The sequence below is a fragment of the Epinephelus moara genome, chromosome 23 (assembly GCF_006386435.1).
Source record: "Epinephelus moara isolate mb chromosome 23, YSFRI_EMoa_1.0, whole genome shotgun sequence".
Classification (NCBI taxonomy): Eukaryota; Metazoa; Chordata; class Actinopteri; order Perciformes; family Serranidae; genus Epinephelus; species Epinephelus moara.
In genome coordinates this window covers 5,518-27,125 of record NC_065528.1, presented here as the reverse complement: position 1 = coordinate 27,125, position 21,608 = coordinate 5,518, and the positions used below count along the sequence as shown (strand labels likewise).

General features: G+C 41.4%; 1 protein-coding gene across 5 annotated transcripts in view; it reads right to left on the bottom strand.

Annotated features, from left to right (window-relative positions):
• ipo8 (importin 8) overlaps positions 1-19,133 on the bottom strand; it is a 100,998-nt gene extending 81,865 nt beyond the window's left edge. For 3 of the 5 annotated variants that reach the window (XM_050036048.1, XM_050036049.1, XM_050036050.1), the window contains exon 1: positions 18,768-19,132. In XM_050036048.1, coding sequence (XP_049892005.1) covers positions 18,768-18,851 — 84 coding nt within the window. In that variant the 5' untranslated portion in view covers positions 18,852-19,132. Of the gene's footprint in view, positions 1-18,767 lie in introns of all 5 variants that reach the window. The other 2 variants (XR_007569345.1, XM_050036051.1) reach the window with 1 other exon arrangement.
• Positions 19,134-21,608: the final 2,475 nt, after the last annotated feature.

Here is a 21,608-nt window from a genome sequence, read left to right as displayed (position 1 = left end):
TGGTATCGTACAGTGGGATCCAATTTTGGTACCGTGACAACACTAATCTGGAGGGGGTTCATCTGCAAAAACTAATGAAAAACTAAACAACGATATTCAGTATTCGGTACTCGGTATTCGGCCAAGCGTTTAATATTATTCGGCTTCGGCTTCGGCCACAAATTTTCATTTCGGTGCATCCCTACTATATTTAAGTGTATCCTCACAGTAAAAGGCCATCACATTACTGTAACATAACAATATGACCCTGTAAATAACTCATAACTTAATTGTAATTTCACAGTTTATGTACATTTGATCACTGTGATTTAGCAATATGCTCCCATGGAATTACAGTGGTATAGAAAGATTTGGGCATCCTTGGTCTAAATTTCTTGTAGTGTGAATAGTTAAGTGATTAGAAGATGAACTGATCTCCAAAAGGTATGACGTTAAAGATGAAACATGCTTTTCAACTTTTGAAGAAAGATTACCGTATTAATTTTTGTTTTGTACAATTTTAGAGTGAAAAAAGGAAAGAAATACCATGCAAAATGTGGACGCCCCAAGACATTTGAGCTCCCAGACAACTTTTATCAGGGTCTCAGACTATAATTAGCTTGTTAGAACTATGGCTTGTTCACCACCAATCATCGTTAGGAAAGGCCAAGTGATGCAGATTTCAAAGTTTTATAAATCCTCTGACTCCTGAAACATTGTCCCAACAATCAGCAGCCATAGGCTCCTCAAACAGCTGCCTAGCACTCTGAAAACTAAGATAACTGATGCCCACAACGCAGGAGAAGGCTATAAGACGGTGGCAAAGTGTTTTCAGGTAGCTGTTTCCTCAGTTGGTTATGTAATTAAGAAATGGCAGGTAACGGTGCAGGTCAAGTTGAGGTCTGGACAACCAAGTAAACTTTCCAAGAGAGCTGCTTGTAGGATTGTTAGAAAGGCATATCAGAACCCCCGTTTGATTGCAAAAGACCTGCAGAAAGATTTAGCAGACTCTGGAGTGGTGGTGCACTATTCTGCTGTGCAGTGACTCCTGTACAAATATGACCTTCATGGAAGTCATCAGAAGAAAACCTGTCCTGTTTCCTCACCTCAAAATTCAGCATCAGAAGTTTGTATAGGAACATCTAAACAAGCCTGATGCTTTTTGGAAACAAGTCCTGTGGACTGATGAAGTTAAAATAGAACTTTTTAGACAAAATGAGCAACGGCATGTTTGGAGAAAAAAGTGTGCGGAATTTCATGAAAAGAACACCTGTCCAACTGTTAAACACGGGGGTGGATTGATCATGCCTTGCGCTTGTGTTGCAGCCGGTGGTACGGGGAACATTTCATGGGTAGAGGGAAAAATGGATTCAGTTAAATTCCAGCAAATTCTGGAAGCAAACATCACACCATCTGTAAAAAAGCTGAAGATGAAGAGAGGATGACTTCTACAGGACAATGATCCTAAACATACCTAAAAATCCACAATGGACTATCTCAAGAGGAGCAAGCTGAATGTTTTGCCATGGCCCTCACAGTCCCCCAACCTAAACATCATTAAAAATCTGTGGCTAGACCTCAAAAGAACGGTGCATGCAAGATGGCCCAAAACTCTCACAGAACTCGAAGCCTTTTGCAGGAAGACTGGGTGAAAATCCCCCAAACAAGAAATGAAAGACCCTTAGCTGGATACAGAAAGTGTTTAGAAGCTGTGATACTTGCCAAAGGGGGCGCTACTAACTACTGACCATGTAGGGTGCCCAAAATTTTGCTTTGGGCCCTTCTTCTTTTTTGTTATTTTGAAACTGTAAAAGATTGAAATTAAAAGGTAATCTTCCATAAAATATTGAATAAATGTATCATCTTTAACTTTTTGCCTTTTGGAAATCAGTTCACCTTCTTCTTACTTAACTACTCACAGTAAACGAAAACTGAAGACTTTTCAGTTTTTTGTTTTTCTCAATTTTCCCTATCCACTGTCCCAGCTGATACTGGGTGAAAGGCAGGGTCTAACTTGGACAGGTCATGAGACTTTCATAGGGCACATGGAGACAGATAACCCTAATGCTCACATTCACATGCACAGGCAATTTAAAGTCACCACTAGTCCTACCCTGCATATCTTTGGACTGTGAGAATGAAACCCACACTAACATGTCTGTGAGGCAACAGTGAGTGCACCACCGTGCCGCTGTTAATCATAAAATAATAATAACAACAATAATAATAAAAAATATTTCTTTGTCTTTTTTGCACATTCGACATAAATACCAAATATCAGATATACAATACAGTTTAAGGTTATGTGTACAATGAGCAAGCCTATTTATATTGCAGTTACTGAAGGCTATATATTCATGTGATGCATTTATATGATGTATGAATTCATGGTTTTCTTGTGGGCTACACTATAATAATCAATGACATAAATATTAATATATTGGGGAAAAATATTTACAAGGAACATGTTGATTAAAAGTAAAAGCTTTATTGACATGAACAGTCAAAATTAAAGTCAAATAGCAATATACAATAATATAACAAAAGACAGACTACAGCCAGAGCTGGGGCATCAGATTATCCTTAAAATATCATAGTGGGAGCTCTGAATCAAATCATTTCTGCAGCATTCGGTCCGCATGTGGTCCAGTGTCCAAATGGTGGTGATGTGTAGCCGTGTGCTTTGAACTCACTCCCAGCCTCAACTGAAGTGTGGCACACAGGTCACCTAACTCCTGGCTATGAAAGGATGGAAGATGCACAATCCACCCAGACACCTCTTCAAATGACATCACCTCCACTGTGACTCCCCGCCAAAAGTCAATCTCATCGGTTGCCGGCACACCGGCAACTGTGAACACAAAGAGTACATGACATGTATCGACAACATACCATTAAATGTACATTAACTGAAAAATGTCACAATGACCAACAAGAGGATCTTTTGGGGAAGATAGCAGGCCAACAATAGATGCAGCATAGAAGTGGTATATATCACCTGAAAGCTGGAAGGACTTGAGATGCAATTTTCCTAGTCATAACTCTGTAATAAACACAGCATGCAAAAAAAGCAGAATTTGTGCCCAAAACTGTATGGAATTGACATAAAGTTGACTTATCAGTAAAGGGGGGGCTCATAGGTACCCACAGAACCCATTTTCATTCAGAAATCTTGAGGTGAGAGGTCAAGAGACCTCTGTGAAAATGGCCATGCTGTTTTAACCTCACCAAAATTTAGCCAAATTTGGAGAGTTATTTAGCCCCCTTTCTGAGTAGCTAGCACAACATTGTTGGTACCAATGGATTCCTTACATCTTCTAGTTTCACACTAGCTTTAGAATTCAGCCATCTATAGCCTCTTAAAGTCAGACAGTGGTGAAAATAGCAGCACAAGATTAATGCAATTATTAAAAAAATAAATAAAAATAAAAAACAGGTTATGGTGGATGCCCACTATACGCGACAAGGCGCAACCTGAAATTTGCTCCCATTCATTGCTTATTATAAGCAACTGATTCGCTGCACACAGCATACTGATGTACCTGTGAGGCGGACCACGTTGGCAGCACGCTGAGAGGGTGTGACTATTTAAAAAGTTGAAACAGTGCTCCCATCAAGACAGCCAATCCAACTGCCACCACAAGTGACCGGCGATGTAGGGCGGACACCGACTTTATGCAAATTGGTCACGTATAGTGGGCACGTACTGTTACATTTGGAACTTAGTCACATCATGATGAACGTGTTAACACTGACAACCCTAACATTTATACTTCTTACTACAGTGTTTGCATCTGATCCACACTGTGTATATCAAATTCTTACACTTTAAACTGTATGTATCTGTATGCATTTATTTGTAGTGAAGGGGTTGGCAATCTTCTTGATATAAGTGCCATTTTTGAATTTTCTTGCTGATCAGTAGGGGTGGGAATGACCAGAGAACCCATGATACGCTATTATCATGATACTTAGGTCACAATGCTAATGCCAGCATACAGAGCACTGGTTAAAGTCACCAAACCAGTTTGCAAGCAGGTACGAGTGTGGCCAGAAGGGTCCTCAGAGGCACTCAAGGACTGTTTAAACACCACGGACTGGAATGTGTTTAAACAAGCTGCCACCTACAACAACAACACAGACATCCAGGAGTACACTGACACTGTCATTGCCTACATCGCCAAGTGCACTGATGATGTAACAGATCTCAAGACCATCACTGTTCGGGCCAATCAGAAGCCGTGGCTGACAGGGGAGGTCCACAGGCTCCTGAAGGCTCGAAACGCCGCCTTCAAAGCTGGAGACGAGGTGGGCCTGAAGACAGCTAGGGCCAACCTGTCCCGTGGCATCAGAGAGTCTAATAGTCAGTACTCCAAGAAGATAGCCCATCGTTTTAGTGACAGCAAAGACATACAGAGCCTGTGGAGGGGGATACAGACCATCACGGACTACAAACCCCCACCGCAGTCCTGTGACGGTACCACCTCACTGCTGAATGAGCTGAATGACTTCTTTGCTCGCTTCGAGGCACACAACAGAACGCCTGCACAGAAGACCCCACCCCCTCCTGGTGACCAGGTGATGACACTGACCCCGGACAGGGTGAGAAGAGCACTTAGTAAGATCAATGCTCGCAAAGCCTCGAGTCCAGACAACATACCTGGCCGCGTGCTGAGGGACTGTGCAAGGGAATTCACAGATGTCTTCACAGACATCTTTAACATCTCCCTGAGCCAGGCTGTTGTCCCACGTGCCTCAAAACCACTACCATCATCCCTGTCCCGAAGAAGTCATCGCCCTCCTGTTTCAATGACTACCACCCAGTCGCACTTACACCCATCTTCATGAAGTGCTCTAAACGGCTGGTCATGGAACACATCAAGTCTGTCCTCCCCCCCTCCCTGGACCCCTTCCAGTTTGCATATTGGTCCAACCGCTCGACTGATGATGCCATCTCCACGACCCTCCACACAGCCCTCACACATCTGGACTCAAAAAACACATACGTCAAAAAAACAAACAAACAAAAAAAAACCACATACGTCAGAATGCTGTTCATTGATTTCAGTTCAGCGTTCAACACCATCATCCCCCAACAGCTCATTCCCAAACTGGACCGGCTGGGGCTGAACACCTCGCTGAGCAACTGGCTGCTGCACTTCCTGACCGGGAGACCACAGGCGGTACGGGTCAGCAGCAACACATCCAGCACCATCATACTGAACACGGCGGCCCCCCAAGGATGTGTGCTGAGCCCCTTCCTCTTCACTCTGCTGACCCACGACTGCACACCGTCGCACAGCTCAAACCTTGTCATCAAGTTTGCGGATGACACGACCGTGGTGGGTCTCATCAGTAACAATAGGCCCGTTTCCACCGCAGGAACTTCGGGGTAATTTTACGGGGCCGGGGCCGTTGGTGCGTGTCTCCACCGCAGGAACCACCCCCTAAGGACAGAGTTCCGGAACTTTTACAGGGGCTAAACAAGTCCCTGCCTCGGGGTAGGTACTCAGAACGGCCCCGAAAGACTCCTGGCTGGGGCTTGGGGTTTACTTGGTGCTGATTGGATATACTCAAGGAGGGATGTGACGTGAACAGAAAGCTACAAAATAGCCGGCATTTTTAAAACTCAGCAGACGAGGGTTAGCTCGTTCATATAGCTTCCGCCGCCATGTAAAAAAAACTCACTAAATGGCCCGTGAAAAAAATATTCTTTCCAGCGGATATCTTAGTTACAACATGATTGAGCTAGCAAAGCAGTTTTGTGTTGCTATGTGTGGTATTTATTCAGTTATGGGAAATCACGATGTCTAGAAAGCATCAGTAGTGGCTGCAGCTGACAGGGACAGCTAACAACAGCATCTGTTAAAAGCCTCCCGTTGTCGGATACGACATGAAACCACTCCAGTTAGTTCAATCATGTTGTAACTAAGACATCCGCTGGAAAAAATGTTTTTTTCACGGGCCATTTAGTGAGTTATTACAGACACCGCTAAGGGCTATCAGCTAACAGCGTCCCTACGTCGCCCCGGTAAATGGTCGTGGAACGATTACGTCACATCCAGAGCCCGTAACTTTACAGGAACCTTCCTCCTACTCCGCTCTCAGTGGAGACACGGCGGTTGAGAGAGCCGAGCGAGAGGACGTTCCTGTAGTAGTTCCTGCCCCCCAAATAGTACCAGGAACTTCTTCAGTGGAAACGGGCCTAATGAGACAAATTACAGGAGTGAGGTGAACCGTTTGGCCTTGTGGTGTGGACACAACAATCTCTCTCTGAATGTCGAGAAGACGAAGGAGATTGTTGTGGACTTCAGTAGAGTGCACATCCAGCATGCCCCTCTGACCATCAACGGGGCTGCTGTGGAGAGGGTGAGCAGCACAAAGTTCCTGGGTGTGCACGTCACAGAGGACCTCTCCTGGACCAACAACATCACATCACTGGCCAAGAAAGCCCACCAACGCCTCTACTTTCTCCGCAAACTGAGAAGAGCCAGAGCCCTGGCCGCCATATGCAGACCTTCTACAGAGGCGCTGTCGAGAGCATCCTGACCAGCTCCATCATGGTGTGGTACGGCGCCTACCCCGCGTCCTGCCGTAAGACCCTCCAGCGCATCGTGAGAGCAGCTGAGAAGATCATCGGTGCCCCTCTCCCTTCCCTTCAGGACACATACTGTACCTGCCTCACCTGCAAAGCCCTCTGCATTGCTGGTGACCTCACCCACCCTTCACACAGCCTTTTCAGCCTGCTGCCATCAGGGAGGAGACTGCAGTCTCCGGGCCAGGACCAGCAGACTGAAAGACAGCTTTTTCCACCAGGCTGTCAGGATGCTTAACTCTCTTCCTGCTCTGCCCCCCCTCCCCTCTCTGCCCCCTGCCCAGTCAATTGCTGGACGACGAACCCCCTCCCCCATCAACACTGAACTCTGAACTATACATGCACACATACACTTTATCCAGTCCATAAGCTTCAATTTGCACCACTGTTACCCATATTGCACTGTCATTGCACTACATTGTTTGTGTCACTACCACTGTGCCTTTTTACTTTTAGAGTATAACTCTTTTTAGCTCAGGTTTTATTTATGCCCCTACTTATTATATTTTATATTTGCATGTTGTGCCAAGTGTACCGAGGGTCTGAAGAGAAAAGTAATTTCGATCCTCTGTATGTCCTGTATATATTGTACCCAGCAAGCATTTTTTGGTTTAAAAAACGTCTAATAGCCATCTACATGAAGACCTGACGTCTAGGCTAATCACGGCTGAATTTGGGCTGTCAGTGAAAATTTGGTAGACGTCTAACCATAGCCAAAGTGTAGACATCATCAATTATACGGCTATGTAGAGACCATGTCCAAAAAAATGGAGATAAAAATATGTAAATTACTGTTGACTCTCCATACATGATTGAATATCATACCGCACGCCATCTGCAATGGCGAAAATTACATTCAATCAATTTCAAAATTAAATCGGCTAGATTTGGATTACATGTAGCTAGACTAAATCGGAGCTAAATATAGCCAATACGTTTAAATCACGACTATTGCTTGCTGGGTAGAATTGACAATAAAGCTGACTTTGACTTTGACAATACAATATAATTGGGATATTTAATGTACTGCAACATGCTGGGAATTAATGTTAATGCCACCCTTCCTGCTGTACTCAAAGATCCCTCAGCTTTATGCTTCACTTCTCTGTAGAGCTTGAATACAGCTGTGTCTGTGAAAAAATGTTTTCAGCAATGCTGTATGGATGCAGATCTTTGCACATGAAGTGGGTGATGGACTGTGTTATTTTCTTAGCTCTCTCAGCGTTGGATGGTAGTTTGTGTCCAGTGCTGGTTGATTTTTGGACAGAGTGGGTTTAAGCTTTAGCTTGGCCATCAGCAGGTAACACTATCTCTGGATGGTGGAGCCCTCATGTTCATAGTATTCCCACAGTATTTCATTCTCATGTGACACTGCTTGCAAATCACACGTGTCATATCCAAGTCCTCCTTTCCTTCTCTGTTAAAGACTCCAAAGTAAGTTCTGACTTTTGATTTAAACATCTACAGCACATCTGTGATTTTCTTCTCTAGTGCCTCCATCTTTGTTTTGATTAACTTCCTGCCAAATGCTGCTGACTGAGACCTCTGCTGACATCACCAGGAAGAAAAAAAAACATCAGCACCATCTAGTGGACCAAAAAAGCAATTGATTTCATTATTCTTGTACCAAAAGTTGTATTAAAAATACAAAAAATTAAAAGTAAAAAAAAAGTAAAAAGTAAAAAAAATTAAATCAGCTTCTTGTTTGAAAATGACTAAACTAAATTCTAAATCTCCCCCACACTCTCATCAAGTATAATGTTGACGTTGCAGACTGTGTGTGGGTCTGTCTCTTTGTATCATTTTGCATCCCCTCTCTAAATTCAGAACCTTTTGCAGGTCTGTAAACGCAGCACGAAACTCTTCATGAGTTCCTTTTTTTCTCGCCTGCAGTTTGTGGAGTTTGAGTTGAGAGTGGATAGTAAAATCCGTTGATACGATCAGCGCTGATCAGATCAGGTCAATGGATGAGAGAAGCCGCTGTCTGTGACTGAAAGCAAACTTTTAGACCGAGCACAACAATCTGTTAAGTTTTACTTTCACAGCAGGTGGTGCTCTGTTGCTCCGTCTGTGCCCAGAGTACACGTACAATGAATAACCTAATGGTAGGCTTTATATATTCCATCAGGGCCTATAATGAACAATTGAACTCCAAAAATAGAAAATCAATACATGGAGACAGATGTTGTTATCGTGTGGGGAATCCCTGCACTTTAACATTTCAAAAACTTTCTTGCATACTCACTGTTAGTGTGCCATTAGTTAATCTATGCCAACCCCTGGTGTAGTGTCTATTAGGGGTGGGGGAAAAAATTGATACAGCATAGCATCGCAATATTTTTGTATGGCAATATCGTATCGTCACACAGTGCCAAATATAGATTTTTTTTATCATATAAATTATTAATATGACAAATACAAATTAAACTTTGGTTAGCCTACTAGAATAATAGAATCAATTGCTTTTTCAGTCAACTAGATACACATATTGCTGCTGCTGCTGAAAAAAAAAAAAAAAGACGAACAGATGAACAGACTGAAAACTTTGTATTATTAGATAAAACAGATGTTGACTAAGTTTTCCTTTGGGGACATAATTTACAGGTGAAAACAGGTAACAAATCACAATATCTCAAAGTATATTTTAGAGCAATACTCAGCATATCCCAACATGTTTGAAATCGCAATAATATTGTATCGTGATTTAAGTATCGTGATAATATCTTGTTGTATCCTCTGGTGATGCCCACCCCTAGTATATACAGGTATTTACCTCTACAGGTGAATGCATGTAGCTATTTTTCTTATCGTACCCTTGCTTTGGTAGTGCCTGCTGTTTGCTTCAGAGTTTTGCAGCTGACACACTGTTTCCTACGATACAGAAGACAAGACAAAGATAATCACTTGTGAAAAAAAAATCTATATATGTATGTTCACTCCAGCTTTAAAACTGAGCTTGACAGTTGACAGTTGTTCGCACGCTAACTTTAAAATCTGTCAAATCAGCTTAGCAGTTAGCAATGGCTTCTTTCTTTAGCTTAGTAATTATTTTCTTACCACAATTTTGGGATTGTGCTTCCATCTTTTTCACTTCATCTCCTCCAGACTGGGGCCACAGTTTCCTTTCTCTTCTGAAGCAGCTATCCTTTTTCCATAGACAACCATTTGATGTTCACTGCTGTCAAATCTTGATTAACATCAACAGCAAACTGGGTGCAGCCCGCCGATTATGTCATTTGCGCGAACGGCTGAAACCAGTCAATTGCAATGCAGTCTATTGAGCCAATGCGTTTCTGGGTAGGTGTAGTTGAGAAGAATTCACATTAAAAATGGTGCCTTTTACTATAGGCTATATGCCCTAAAAAATGCAAACCCATCTCCACCATGATTTTCTTTTCTTTTTTGGTTAAATAGTCAGCAGCAACCTGTAACGAAATGATATGCTTATTCTACATTAACTAGAAAAATGATGAATAAACTATATATTCATAATGAACAATTTGATTAAATGAATAATTTCTAATTTTCTTTGATTTTTTTTCATGTACAGGTATGCAATGATGCTTGTTGGGTTGTTGTTGCCTAATGTCAGGTCTCTATTTGATCATGTGACAAGACGATATGATACAGTAGCTAGTTTAGGTGCAAAATCTGTCAAGACTGTCCAGCGAGCAGTCTTGCCTTTTACACAGAAAAGCAGAGGTAAGGGGCCATACACATGCCGCGTTTTAGCACCGTAGCCTGCACTGAGGGCGCGCTCAAGAGTGACACCTTCGCGGCACGCACGCATTTCCGAGCGCCTGTTTTTCAGGGCACGATGGCTGCAGCTGAGCTCAATGCAGCAGCGGGTAGCATGCCATTTGACAAGGAACAACCAATCACAGTTAACAGATATCTTTGCCTTCTTCCATAAATATCAGTCTGTGGTAAATATAGAGAAGTTGATCATTTTAGTGCAGGGCTGCCAGAGTTTTACATCTGTCCCACAGACAATATTTTAAGTGTAATACTTACAAAACAACACCGGGAAGAAGATCAGCTCTGCACTCAGGATTTCGGGTAAACTGGCTATGATACTGTGCTTGTTAAGGTTGCTTAGCAACCTCAGACGCAACCTGCTGCTGCACTCTTGAAAGCTCTCACAGAAAAGGCACAAGAGTGGCACCAGCGTCTGACCTCGTGTTTTCCGAGTGGTTAAAGTTGCGGCATGTGCACGGCCCTAAGAAAGGACAAGTGAGAAACGAACAGGGGGAAAAAGTAGCTAGGTGCCCTAAATTAGGTTCCTTTGGCATTCTTATAAAAAGTTGCCAGTGGTGTGTGTGGAGGGGCCTTATAACTGGTAACTAGCGTGCACTAGGACCTGTCACAATAGAGTGAAATTACACCGACATAGTTAGCAGTGGCGTAACTACTTTACGCCACTGCTAATTATGTAGGTGTAATTTATGTACCGTAATGTGATAGCTGCTGCATCTGGTAAGTTTTAATATTATCATTATGTTTTAAAGATTATCTGATCACATTCTTGGTTTGAAATTAACGTAGAAACAGTTGCCTGACTGAAATATAGTTTATTAGTTAACTCTCTGTTAAATGTCGTTTTCTATCCGTGTTACAACCCAAACTCACACTGTTACAATTAAGACTCACATGACCTTCATTTGCAACATTGGACAGCACCCACTTTTGGTTTAATTACTCACAACTTGTTTTCTCCACCAAAAAACTTCAAGTGGTTTTGATAGCAGACACATGTGGGTTGTGTAAAAAGTGTAAAATGTTACAACTGTGGCAGTTCTCCTCTACTTTGTCATTCAGTCAGTTGTCCATTTATGAAATACAAAATCACAGAGAGCAAATGGCAATAACTGATTTTTTTTTTACAAGTTGTACAGTCTGCCTGTTACAAGCACACTGAGGAATATTTTGCTTATGTGTTTTAAGGAACCTACATAGCTGACCGAAGTACTTAAATAAAAATCAGGTTAGCGTGGCATGTAAAGACCAGAGAAAGATCACTGTCAGCCACGTGCACAGGTGGGAGGCAGTTAGACAGTAAAACAAATGTATGATGATAAACAACCTACATGATGAAATTTAAGTGATACTTTACTGATTTTCAACCGCCTTTGTATCAAAACAGTGTGTGTAGTATGTGTACATGAACTGTGGTAAACTTCCCTCCATCAAACCGGTGCCTACATACAGTATCACTCTTCGCCTCCCGACGAAATTCCCCAGTTGACGTAATTTCGGTCATCGCTGACTTTCAGGCCGTTGCTTGAACTACAAGCTGTACTTACGCATTTTCGTACTGCCCACCACCCATGCCACCAGCGTGGACACAAAAAGTATAAATGCAGATCTAGAGACAGACCCACCCCTCTCTTCCTCTCTGTCTCAAACTCAGACTGAACTCCGATCAAATGGTGAAACTAGGCAGTGCTGATCAAACATACATAACGATTATCTTCCTGCATTGCATATTTCTCACCTAGAGTGTGTTTAGAAACATATTTTAATACCTTATTTAGCTGTAATAGTGAAAGTTTTAAAAAAGGAAGTGGAAGCCATACTGTTTACTGCACAGTGAAAACGGAGGCTAAAAAACTGAGATCAAAAGGTAAAACTAAGCAGCGCTGATCAAATATAAATCAAGATCCTGTTAAGCCCTGTTTTAAGCCCGGTTCGGTCCAGTACACTTTTGTACACATTTTTAATGTTTACATTGTGAAAAGTTGTGGATGGTAACAATAGAACCGTTCCCTACCCAGCACACAGATCTGGTACAAAACAGACATTAACAGACCTAGGGCCTAGGTACCACATCTCAAGGGTTACATTTGCTTCCAAAGGTACTATACTGAGGGCAGTGGTGTGGTGTTTAGCACTGTCGCCTCACAGCAAGAGGGTTCCCGGTTCGATCCCAGGTGTGGGAGCCCTTCTGTGTGGAGTTTGCATGTTCTCCCCGTGTCAGCATGGGTTTCCTCCGGGCACTCCGGCTTCCTCCCACAGTCCAAAGACATGCAGATTGGGGATTAGGTTAATTGATAACTCTAAATTGTCCGTAGGTGTGAATGTGAGCATGAATGGTTGTCTGTCTCTATGTGTCAGCCCTGCAATAGTCTGGCGACCTGTCCAGGGTGTACCCTGCTTCTTGCCCAATGTCAGCTAGGATAGGCTCCAGCCCCCCCGCGACCCTCAAGAGGATGAAGCGGTTAGAAGATGGATGGATGGATGGTACTATACGGAGAGTGTATGGTGGAAACAGGGCTTTACTAAGTTGTCTATTTCTCACTTCAAATGTTTTCAGAAACATGTTTTAGCTTACTGTTTAACTGTAAAAAGAGATTTCTTGCCAGCCAGGTGCCATTGTTTCAAACAGACGTGTTTGCATTACGTCACCCACCAGCGAGAGCGTTAATTGCAGTGCCGTGCATTCTGGTAGTTGTAGGTCTTCTCCCTCTTGAGCACCGACCCGATGACAAGAGTGTCCAAACTTTTTTGAATGGGGGCCAGATTAGATAATGTAAAAATACCTGGGGGCAAGCTGCTTCTCACATTACGATTCTTTGCTGTGGCCATGTATGTCTGCTGCCTTGCAGGAAGTGTCTGCTGCTAGGTCCGTTAGATTGCTTGTTTATTGTCTTTTATTGAAAACACTAGGGATGTCGGATCGGTATTGGCCACCGATATTAGCAAAAAATGTGCATCGGCATCGGATCGGACTGCATGGAAAAATGCGGATCCAAGAACTCCGATCCAGTTTTTCATGGAATCCGATCCAGGTTTTCCAGGCAGCCCAGCGCTCCGCGATTCAAGCAGTCCATTCCAGTGAAATTGGAGCCATGGATGGACTATTGCTTGTTTTAACAGTTGTACAATATTGTGTGTGGTTTTTTGTCCCTTCTGTTGGTCCCAGGAAACAGCAGCACCAGGCTGGCACTGACACTACTAAAATAACTGAAAGGAAAGGCTGCATTGTTTGTTAAATGTCAACAATGTCTTGTGGTGTTCATGTATTTTTTATTTATTAGGGGGCCAAAGTACAAGTGTATGGAGTCTTGCTGCTATTTTAATTTCAATGTTAGACATTTTAAAGATTTCTTGTGAAAAAGCTGGATCGGGACATCCCTAGAAAACACATTAGTTCAGCCTGTGCAGTTCCTACTTGGTGCATGTCTGCAAACTGTAGGATTGCCCTGCCATTGTAAGATGAATGGAAAAAAATGCAAAGTGATCTTGCTTGATTAACCAATATTGTGTGGCCAGTCACATATAGACCCTTCTTGTGTTTGTAAACAGCGATGACGTATTTTGTGGGCAGTCAGACTGATGGCAGAGAGGGACAGTACTGGTGTCAGTGCGAGCACCAAATAAAACGTAAAAAGCACTCTAATGTTTATATTCCTAAACCGATTGCAATGAGTCAATTTTATTTCCACAAGTTTATGATCTACCTGTAGTAGAATTTTTTTTGTCTCCAGTTAATTAGAATCTCAATATTTAGGCTAATCACTACTGCTCAATGCTTGGTAAAGGAGCGTGTTACCTCATATCGCAGCATTGCCTGGATAGTGTGTCGTGGTTACGCTGCTGCCGTGGTCCTGCCTGATGCCTCCTACTGCTGCTGTTACTATTAGTCATACTGTTATTATACACATATAATTACTACTGTCACATACATATACTATCATATATTAATATATACTTACAACGTATGCTGTAAAGCCCTCTGAGGCAAATTGTGATTTGTGATATTGGGCTTTAGGGCTGACCCAAAAAATTCTAAGCTTCGAAGCTTCGTTCGATGGCACGGGATTCGATTGTGAAAAAACAAATTTGAAGCTTCAGCGCTTTTTTTTCTGTTTTTTGGGGGGAGGCCTTAAACGCAACACTAACTCCCACCAGTCCCATACTGACAACGAGCACACTCAGAGCTGGCAGACATGTCCAGGAGGTTATTAGATGTGTGGTTGCACTTTAAAATATGCCCCGACAACCCCCAGAAAGCAGAGTGCCAGATTTGCCAAAAGCAATTGACATATCACAACTCAACAACAAATTTGGGAAACCACAACTTGAAAAACGTAAGTAGTAACTAGTAGGCCTAATATTTGACATGGATAAAGGTATTTTTTTACTGGTGAGGTAAGGGAGAATAGCCTATTTATCATGTAATTAAAAAAGAAAAAATCTCAGACAAGGAAATAGAAAGCCCAACGCACAATGGAGACCTGCTATTATCCTGCTTGAACACAGACGACTAAATTCTTTCAACAATGTGACTCAAAATAATGATAAAATAGATTTTATTGATGTAAAATATGCATTTTCCAGTTCCACCGGTCCACTCTGAGTGTGGTGTCAGAGACACTTCTGATGCTCTGAGTTGCGCATCTGTTTGATTGTGCTGCAGTGTGCGCCGAGGGTTTTAATTTAATGTTCAATCAAAAGTTAAACACTACTTATCACCGACCATTAGTGTTTTTTCGTTTGTGAATATTTTTATCTTAATTCTAGTGTTGGAAGAACACCATTTTTTTTTTTTTAACACCCCCCAATCAAAATTGATTGATTGATTGATTGATTGTTAGGCTTATATGTAGCCTACTGAATTACTGGCGTGGTGAAAGATAAATCGTCATCATAAAGAACTGAAAAAACTTTGGCTGGATTTGGTTAGCTAGCACTGTCTGCTTATTAACAACTTTCCATGCTGCTGAACCAGCAACATGAACATAAAGCCTAGCTTTTTAAGACATAAACAAGTCAAACAACTACACACTGATGGCAAACTGTACTGGCTTGGCCAGTATGAATTTCTTTTAATTGTTTAATGCATTGTAGAAAAATGCAAATACTGCTGCCACTAGGTGTGTGTAAATATAGGCCTAAATATTATTTCACGCTGTAACTATAGGGCTATATGAAATGCCTATGTGAATATTAAGTAGATTTTCTGTTTACTTCAATTCTAGCAACCATAAACGTCTTCGTTGAGCTTCAAAAAGCATCCTCAGTAACAGTTTCTATAAAAATGAAGGATGACTTTTTTTGTATTTCTGTTCTGACATCCAACAGCACACCAAGACATTTTCATTCATGGTACCTCAACTGCTTCTCTCCGGTGTTCGCTGTTTTTCTGAAGTTGTAGCACGTATGGTTGATTTGTTATGAATTTTCAAAGTTTTGAACTTTAGACGCTTGCTGTAGCGCCACCATCAGGACTATTGGCTTGAGTTTACAGCTGTGGATAATCTGGCATGAGACTGGACCTTTGTGCAAAGTTTGGTGAGTTTTCACCCATGGGAAGTATGATTTCCTCGGAAGAAGAAGAAGAAGAAGAAGAAGAAGAAGAAGAAGAAGAAGAATACCTAGGATTACAATAGTGTCCTGGCAGCTTAGCTGCCCGGACCCTAATAATTATAAAACAATAGAACTAACTGCGAGGGTCCTAAGGACAGAGGGATGTCGTATGCTGTAAAGCCCTGTGAGGCAAATTGTGATTTGTGATATTGGGCTTTATAAATAAAATTGAATTGAATTAACATAGGACACTACATAAAAGCCAGACTGAAGAGATGGGTTTTTAGCCTACGTTTAAACGTGTCAGTGTTTCTGACTCCTCTCAGATCCTCCGGCAGATTGTTCCACAGTTTTGGAGCATAGTGGCTGAAAGCAGCATCACCAAATGTTTTTGTTCTACTCTGTGGGACAGTAAAAAGAGAGGAGCCAGAGGATCTGAGGGGCCTTCCTGGTTCATAAAATAAAAGCATCTCTGAGATATAGTCTGGTGCAAGCCCATGCAGTGCCTTAAAAACTAATTAAAGAACTTTAAAATCAATACGAAAACTAACAGGCAGCCAGTGCAGGGATTTTAAAATAGGCGTAATGTGTGCCCTCCTTCTGGTCTGAGTGAGAACTCGTGCTGCAGAGTTTTGAATCAGTTGCAGCTGATTAATTGTATTCTTGGGTAAACCAGAAAGGAAAGCATTACAGTAGTCTAGCCTGCTAGTTATAAAAGCGTGCATTCGTTTCTCTGTGTTGGTCAGAGAAAGAAATGGCCTCACTTTGGAAATGATTTTTAAATGATAAAATGCTGTTTTTGTGACATAGCGTATATGTGGCTTAAAATTAAGAACAGAGTCAAATGTCACTCCTAGATTTCTTGCCTCTTGACCTGGGTTTAGACCAAATGTATTAAGTTTAGAGGCCAGTTTCTCTCTCTGAACCTTTGAACCAATGATCAGTACTTCTGTCTTGTCCTGGTTAAGCTGTAAAAAATTCTGTGACATCCAGGCCTTAATATCTAAAATGCAGTTAAAAAGTGAGTCAATTGGTCCAATGTCATCAGGAGACACGGCCACATAAATCAGCATAACTGTGGTAAAAGATACCAAAGAGATGCCATGTCTCCTGATGACACTGCCTAGGAGTAGCATGTACAAATTAAAAAGTAACAGTCCTAAAATGCTGTGTTTGAATTTAAAAAGGCACTTAGCTGTATAAATATCTAAATCTAAAATTTTACTTAAAAAAGGAAGGTTTGAAATTGGTCTACGGGCCTAACTGCTGGGTGATAAAATGTCCAGATTCCCTTTCTTTAAAAGAGGTTTAACTAAAGCAGTTTTAGTATGTCTGAATTAAATACTGAATTAAAAATTGTTTAGGGAGGTTGGAATGGGATCAAGGGAACATGTGGAGGATTTCAGTTTTGTTACTACTTTCCTCAGAGTGTCACCATCAGCCAGGTCAAAACATTCATACCTCACATCGCATTGTATACAGGATATTGGTTAAAAAAAAAAAAAAGCAGTGTGCTTGTCTTGCTGACAGATACTAGACCTAATATTAATTATTTTCTCCCTGAAGTAGCCGGAAAACTCTTCACATCTAGAGGCTGGAAGCTCATTGCTATAATTTGTTGTAGGATTTAACAGGGAATCTACTGTACTAAAAAGCAGACTGAGATTATGAATATTTGTGTTAATCAAGTTAGAAAAGTATGCTTGTTGAGACTTTCAAATTTCTTTATTGTAGATTTTAAGGTTTTCAGTGAGTATATCATAGTGGACTTCTAGTTTTTTTTCTGCCATCTGCACTCTGAAGCTCTGCATTCTCTTTTTAGTTTCATGGTGTGATTATTTTTCCATGGAACTACGTTTTTTGTAGTTATTTTCTTGGCTTTAATAGGAGCAATTGCATCAAGCGCTGTTTTCATTTTGTGGTTAAAATCATTCACTAAATCTTCACAGGATGATGGCAGAACTGTACTATTGTGAGCTGCAATATGTGATATGACAGTTGTGGCTACCTCTGGGGTTATATATCGCTTTTTAATAATGCGTTCTGTGGTGTTTTGTAGAGAGTGGACAAGACTATTAAAAAATAAACAATGGTGGTCAGAGAGAGCCAAATCAGTAACAGATAATATGTTGATGTTCAGACCATATAACTAAATCTATTGTGTGTCCATGTTTGTGAGTGGGTAAATTAATATGCTGTTTAAAATCCATACATCCCAATAATTCTAGGAAATCCTTGGCTCTGGTGTCTGCCAGATTATCAATACGGATATGACATCACAGAGTTGAGTTTTAGCTCTCCAGGTTCTGGATTTGGGAGAGAGTCGTTCATGTTGAGTTATGTTTTAGGGCTGTCTTAGACCATATAAATAACGCGTATTCATTTTGAAAATGGCTATAGTTCCCCTTTAAAAACGTTAAGATGATCTAATTTTCATTCATTAGTTATTTTGGCGCTGTGGTAACTTTATTTCGGTCATTCAGAGAATTTGTGTGGGTACATAACTTCACTGCAACGCCAGCACTGTGAAGTATATGAGTTGGTGTGAACTCTGTTGACGAGAAAGTTTGGACAGCCGCCATAATCCCGATGGTTCGTGATGGCTGTCAGACCTGACTCCTTTTGTTCTTCCACGCAGCTGCCTGGGTCAGTGCGAGGAACAGTTTAGCCAAGCTGCTGATCAGAGGCCTGATATAAACTCCCTTACCACTATCACACATAACAACCAAAAGGCCGACGCCGAGCTCGGTCACCAAAACACGGCCTCTCATCCGCCACAAACATCAGCATCGTCTCTGGGCCAGAAACGGCTCCGAGATGGCTCTCTAACGCAAAGCCCCTGTGAACAAACACAAACAAAAAGCAACTACTTGTGGTCGCCCACCTGATTGAGTTCATTCTCCGCCGCTATCCTCAGGTTAGGGTCGATTGTCCCTTTCAGAGCCTGGATTATCCGGTTGGGATCCATATGTTTAACTGCACGGTTCCTCCTGTGTTTTAAGTATCCCGAACATGTAGCGTTAGCTTACGTTTCTGTCTTATATTCAGCCAAGCGTTATGGATCTATTCACTGTGGCTCAAACAGGGTCAAACTTTCCAGTTACACATACAAGCCCCGGTCGCTACATTCAAAGTAAATGGCTCATTGGCGGAAGACTCGTTGAGCAGCGGCGGTGCGTTTATTCTGAAGGCACTGTCGCTTTTCTGTTTGTCAAACTCTCACTAGCTTGACCGAGAATGGTTGCCGTTGCCGTTGCCCCTGCCCCCCCCCCCCCTTACCGACAACCAGCTGTCGGTGGACGTAAAGCAAAGTAAACAGACAGTTTACGGTTTTCCTCCTCTTCTTTGTCGACACACGGGTACAGTGGGAATGTTACTGCCACCTTGAGTGCCGGTGCTGCTGTTGTCAGAAACGAGACAGCAATGATCTACCAAGTGTCTATTGTGTCCGTACAGCAATAATCTGAGAGTCAAATAAGAAGCAGGTAGGCTATATCATGAACGGTGTCCTGAAGTTGACATGGTCAAAATCTTTTATTAAGAATAGTCAGTCCTCGTTTTTTTTAATGGAAGAAATTGACTTTTTACTATAGTGTGATTATGAGTGTGATTTGCCACTAGTTAAACTGTCTGCTTTCTATCAGCAGGTCCTTCTCTATTGGAAATTAATGTATAGGGTGAATTAAGGGTGACTGCTACATAAGGTCAAATGGGATAGTATAACTGTACAGGGTTTATTTTCTCACCTGATGAGTGATTTTTTTTTTCCGAGCCGTTGCTCTGAAACTACATAATCAAAACTGTATGCCCTCATACGTGTGACATCACATAGGTGGTTCGGGCAAGACAATATTCAAACAGGCTAGACAAAAGCTTTGGCAAGTTTTCTTCATATGGTCATAAAACTGTCATTCACCCAAACACATGGTTTTGGGGTGACTGGGACGGGACAGAAACTGATCAGCCTTGCAATAGAGAACCATTGTGTATGCCCTGTAATGGTTCCCAACCTCTTCATGTGTGCAGACCCCTTATCAACCATAAAATATGGACTAGCTGGATTTTGCTAGGTGTTTTTTGCAGCATCAAGTTTACACTAGTACACTATCCAAGCCAAACCCAACACTTAGCCCTCTTAACCCAACCCAAACTAATCCTAATTAGCATTTTTTTAAGCCTCAGATAAATGTGTTCATGTTTTTAACTAATTTTTGTTCAACCGAATTAAATGTATTCTATTCAATTTATTTAGGTTTTTTTTTTTTTTTTTTTTAAATCAATTCAATGTGTTCAATGAAATTTGGTGGGAGAATTAAGGGAGGATGTGGGAGGGAGAGGGTTGTTGTGACAGTGAGGAAAGACAGTTTTATATTGTATGAACTGTGGACAGACTTCAGCAATAAAGTTTAACAAAAATGTACATGGAGTTTTAATTCATAACCATGAACGTAAAAGAAATCTGTGCATGTGAAATTATATCAAAGTATGTCATTAACTGTGCAATACATTAGGCCTTCATCAGTGAAAAGATGTGCTGTCCCAATCACCCAAAGGTCCAAAAAGAGATTTGGGGTCAGCTTACTAAAAAAGCAAATGTCATTCCTCTTTGTAATATGACAAAACTGTCTTTTCTCCTTAACTGGATATGTACCATCTTCAGAATTAAAGAATTGTATCATTAGTCAGGGTATTTCTTCTTTTTTTTTCTTTTTTTATCTATGGCAAGAACGCTTACAGAAGGAGGAAATTCATAAACGATTAAACCATTAATTCACCCTAAACATAATTTCACACCACATAACATTCCAGTTTGGAACAACGAATACATATTTCTCAGTAGAAAATCTGTGTATTTAGAGGAGTGGAGTTCCAAAGGGATTTGGGCTGTTGCTCATTTTATGGATGAAAATGGAAATGTGTTACAGTATGAGGAGTTTTGTGAGAAATTCCAACTCCAGTGTTCTGTTAAAAACTATTATAGACTGATAAAAGCCATACTACTCTCTCTGAGATCACTGGTTAAAGAAGACATTCTGTACTCAGGTCTCTCCTGGGCTGAGACAGCGTTGCATCAAAGTACTTGACGTCTGTGACAATAAATGTAATAACATTTCATGTAATAATATTAACTTCTGGGGAAACAGGTCACTAAATAAATTTAGATTATACTTTATCCATAACAGATAAGGTCATTGACTCTGTCACCTGAGTATGTAAGCCTCTGTAATAATCATGAAACAGCTCAGATTTCAAGACTGCATTAATAAACTTATTACATTTGTTATCATGCACATTACACTCTTCAATAACTGAATTTGGTAATACTGCCTTGACATTTGCATACATTAAGGCATTTTTAATTAGCTGCTTCTTCTTCTTCCTCTCGTTGTCGTCGTCGTCATCGTCGTCGTCCTCCTCCTCCTCCTCTTCTTCCTCTAATGAGGCTCTGGCAGGCTGTAGCCTACACTACGTATTAAAGTGAATTGCTGCCCTCCACAGGCAAGAGTTTACTATTCACCATATAAAATCCAGAAGCATGGAGAAATTTCAGGACTGCTCTACAAATAAGTAGAAACTCCACTTCAATCAATCAATCAATTTTATTTATAAAGCCCAATATCACAAATCACAATTTGCCTCACAGGGCTTTACAGCATACGACATCCCTCTGTCCTTATGACCCTCGCAGCGGATCAGGAAAAACTCCCCAAAAAAACCCCTTTAA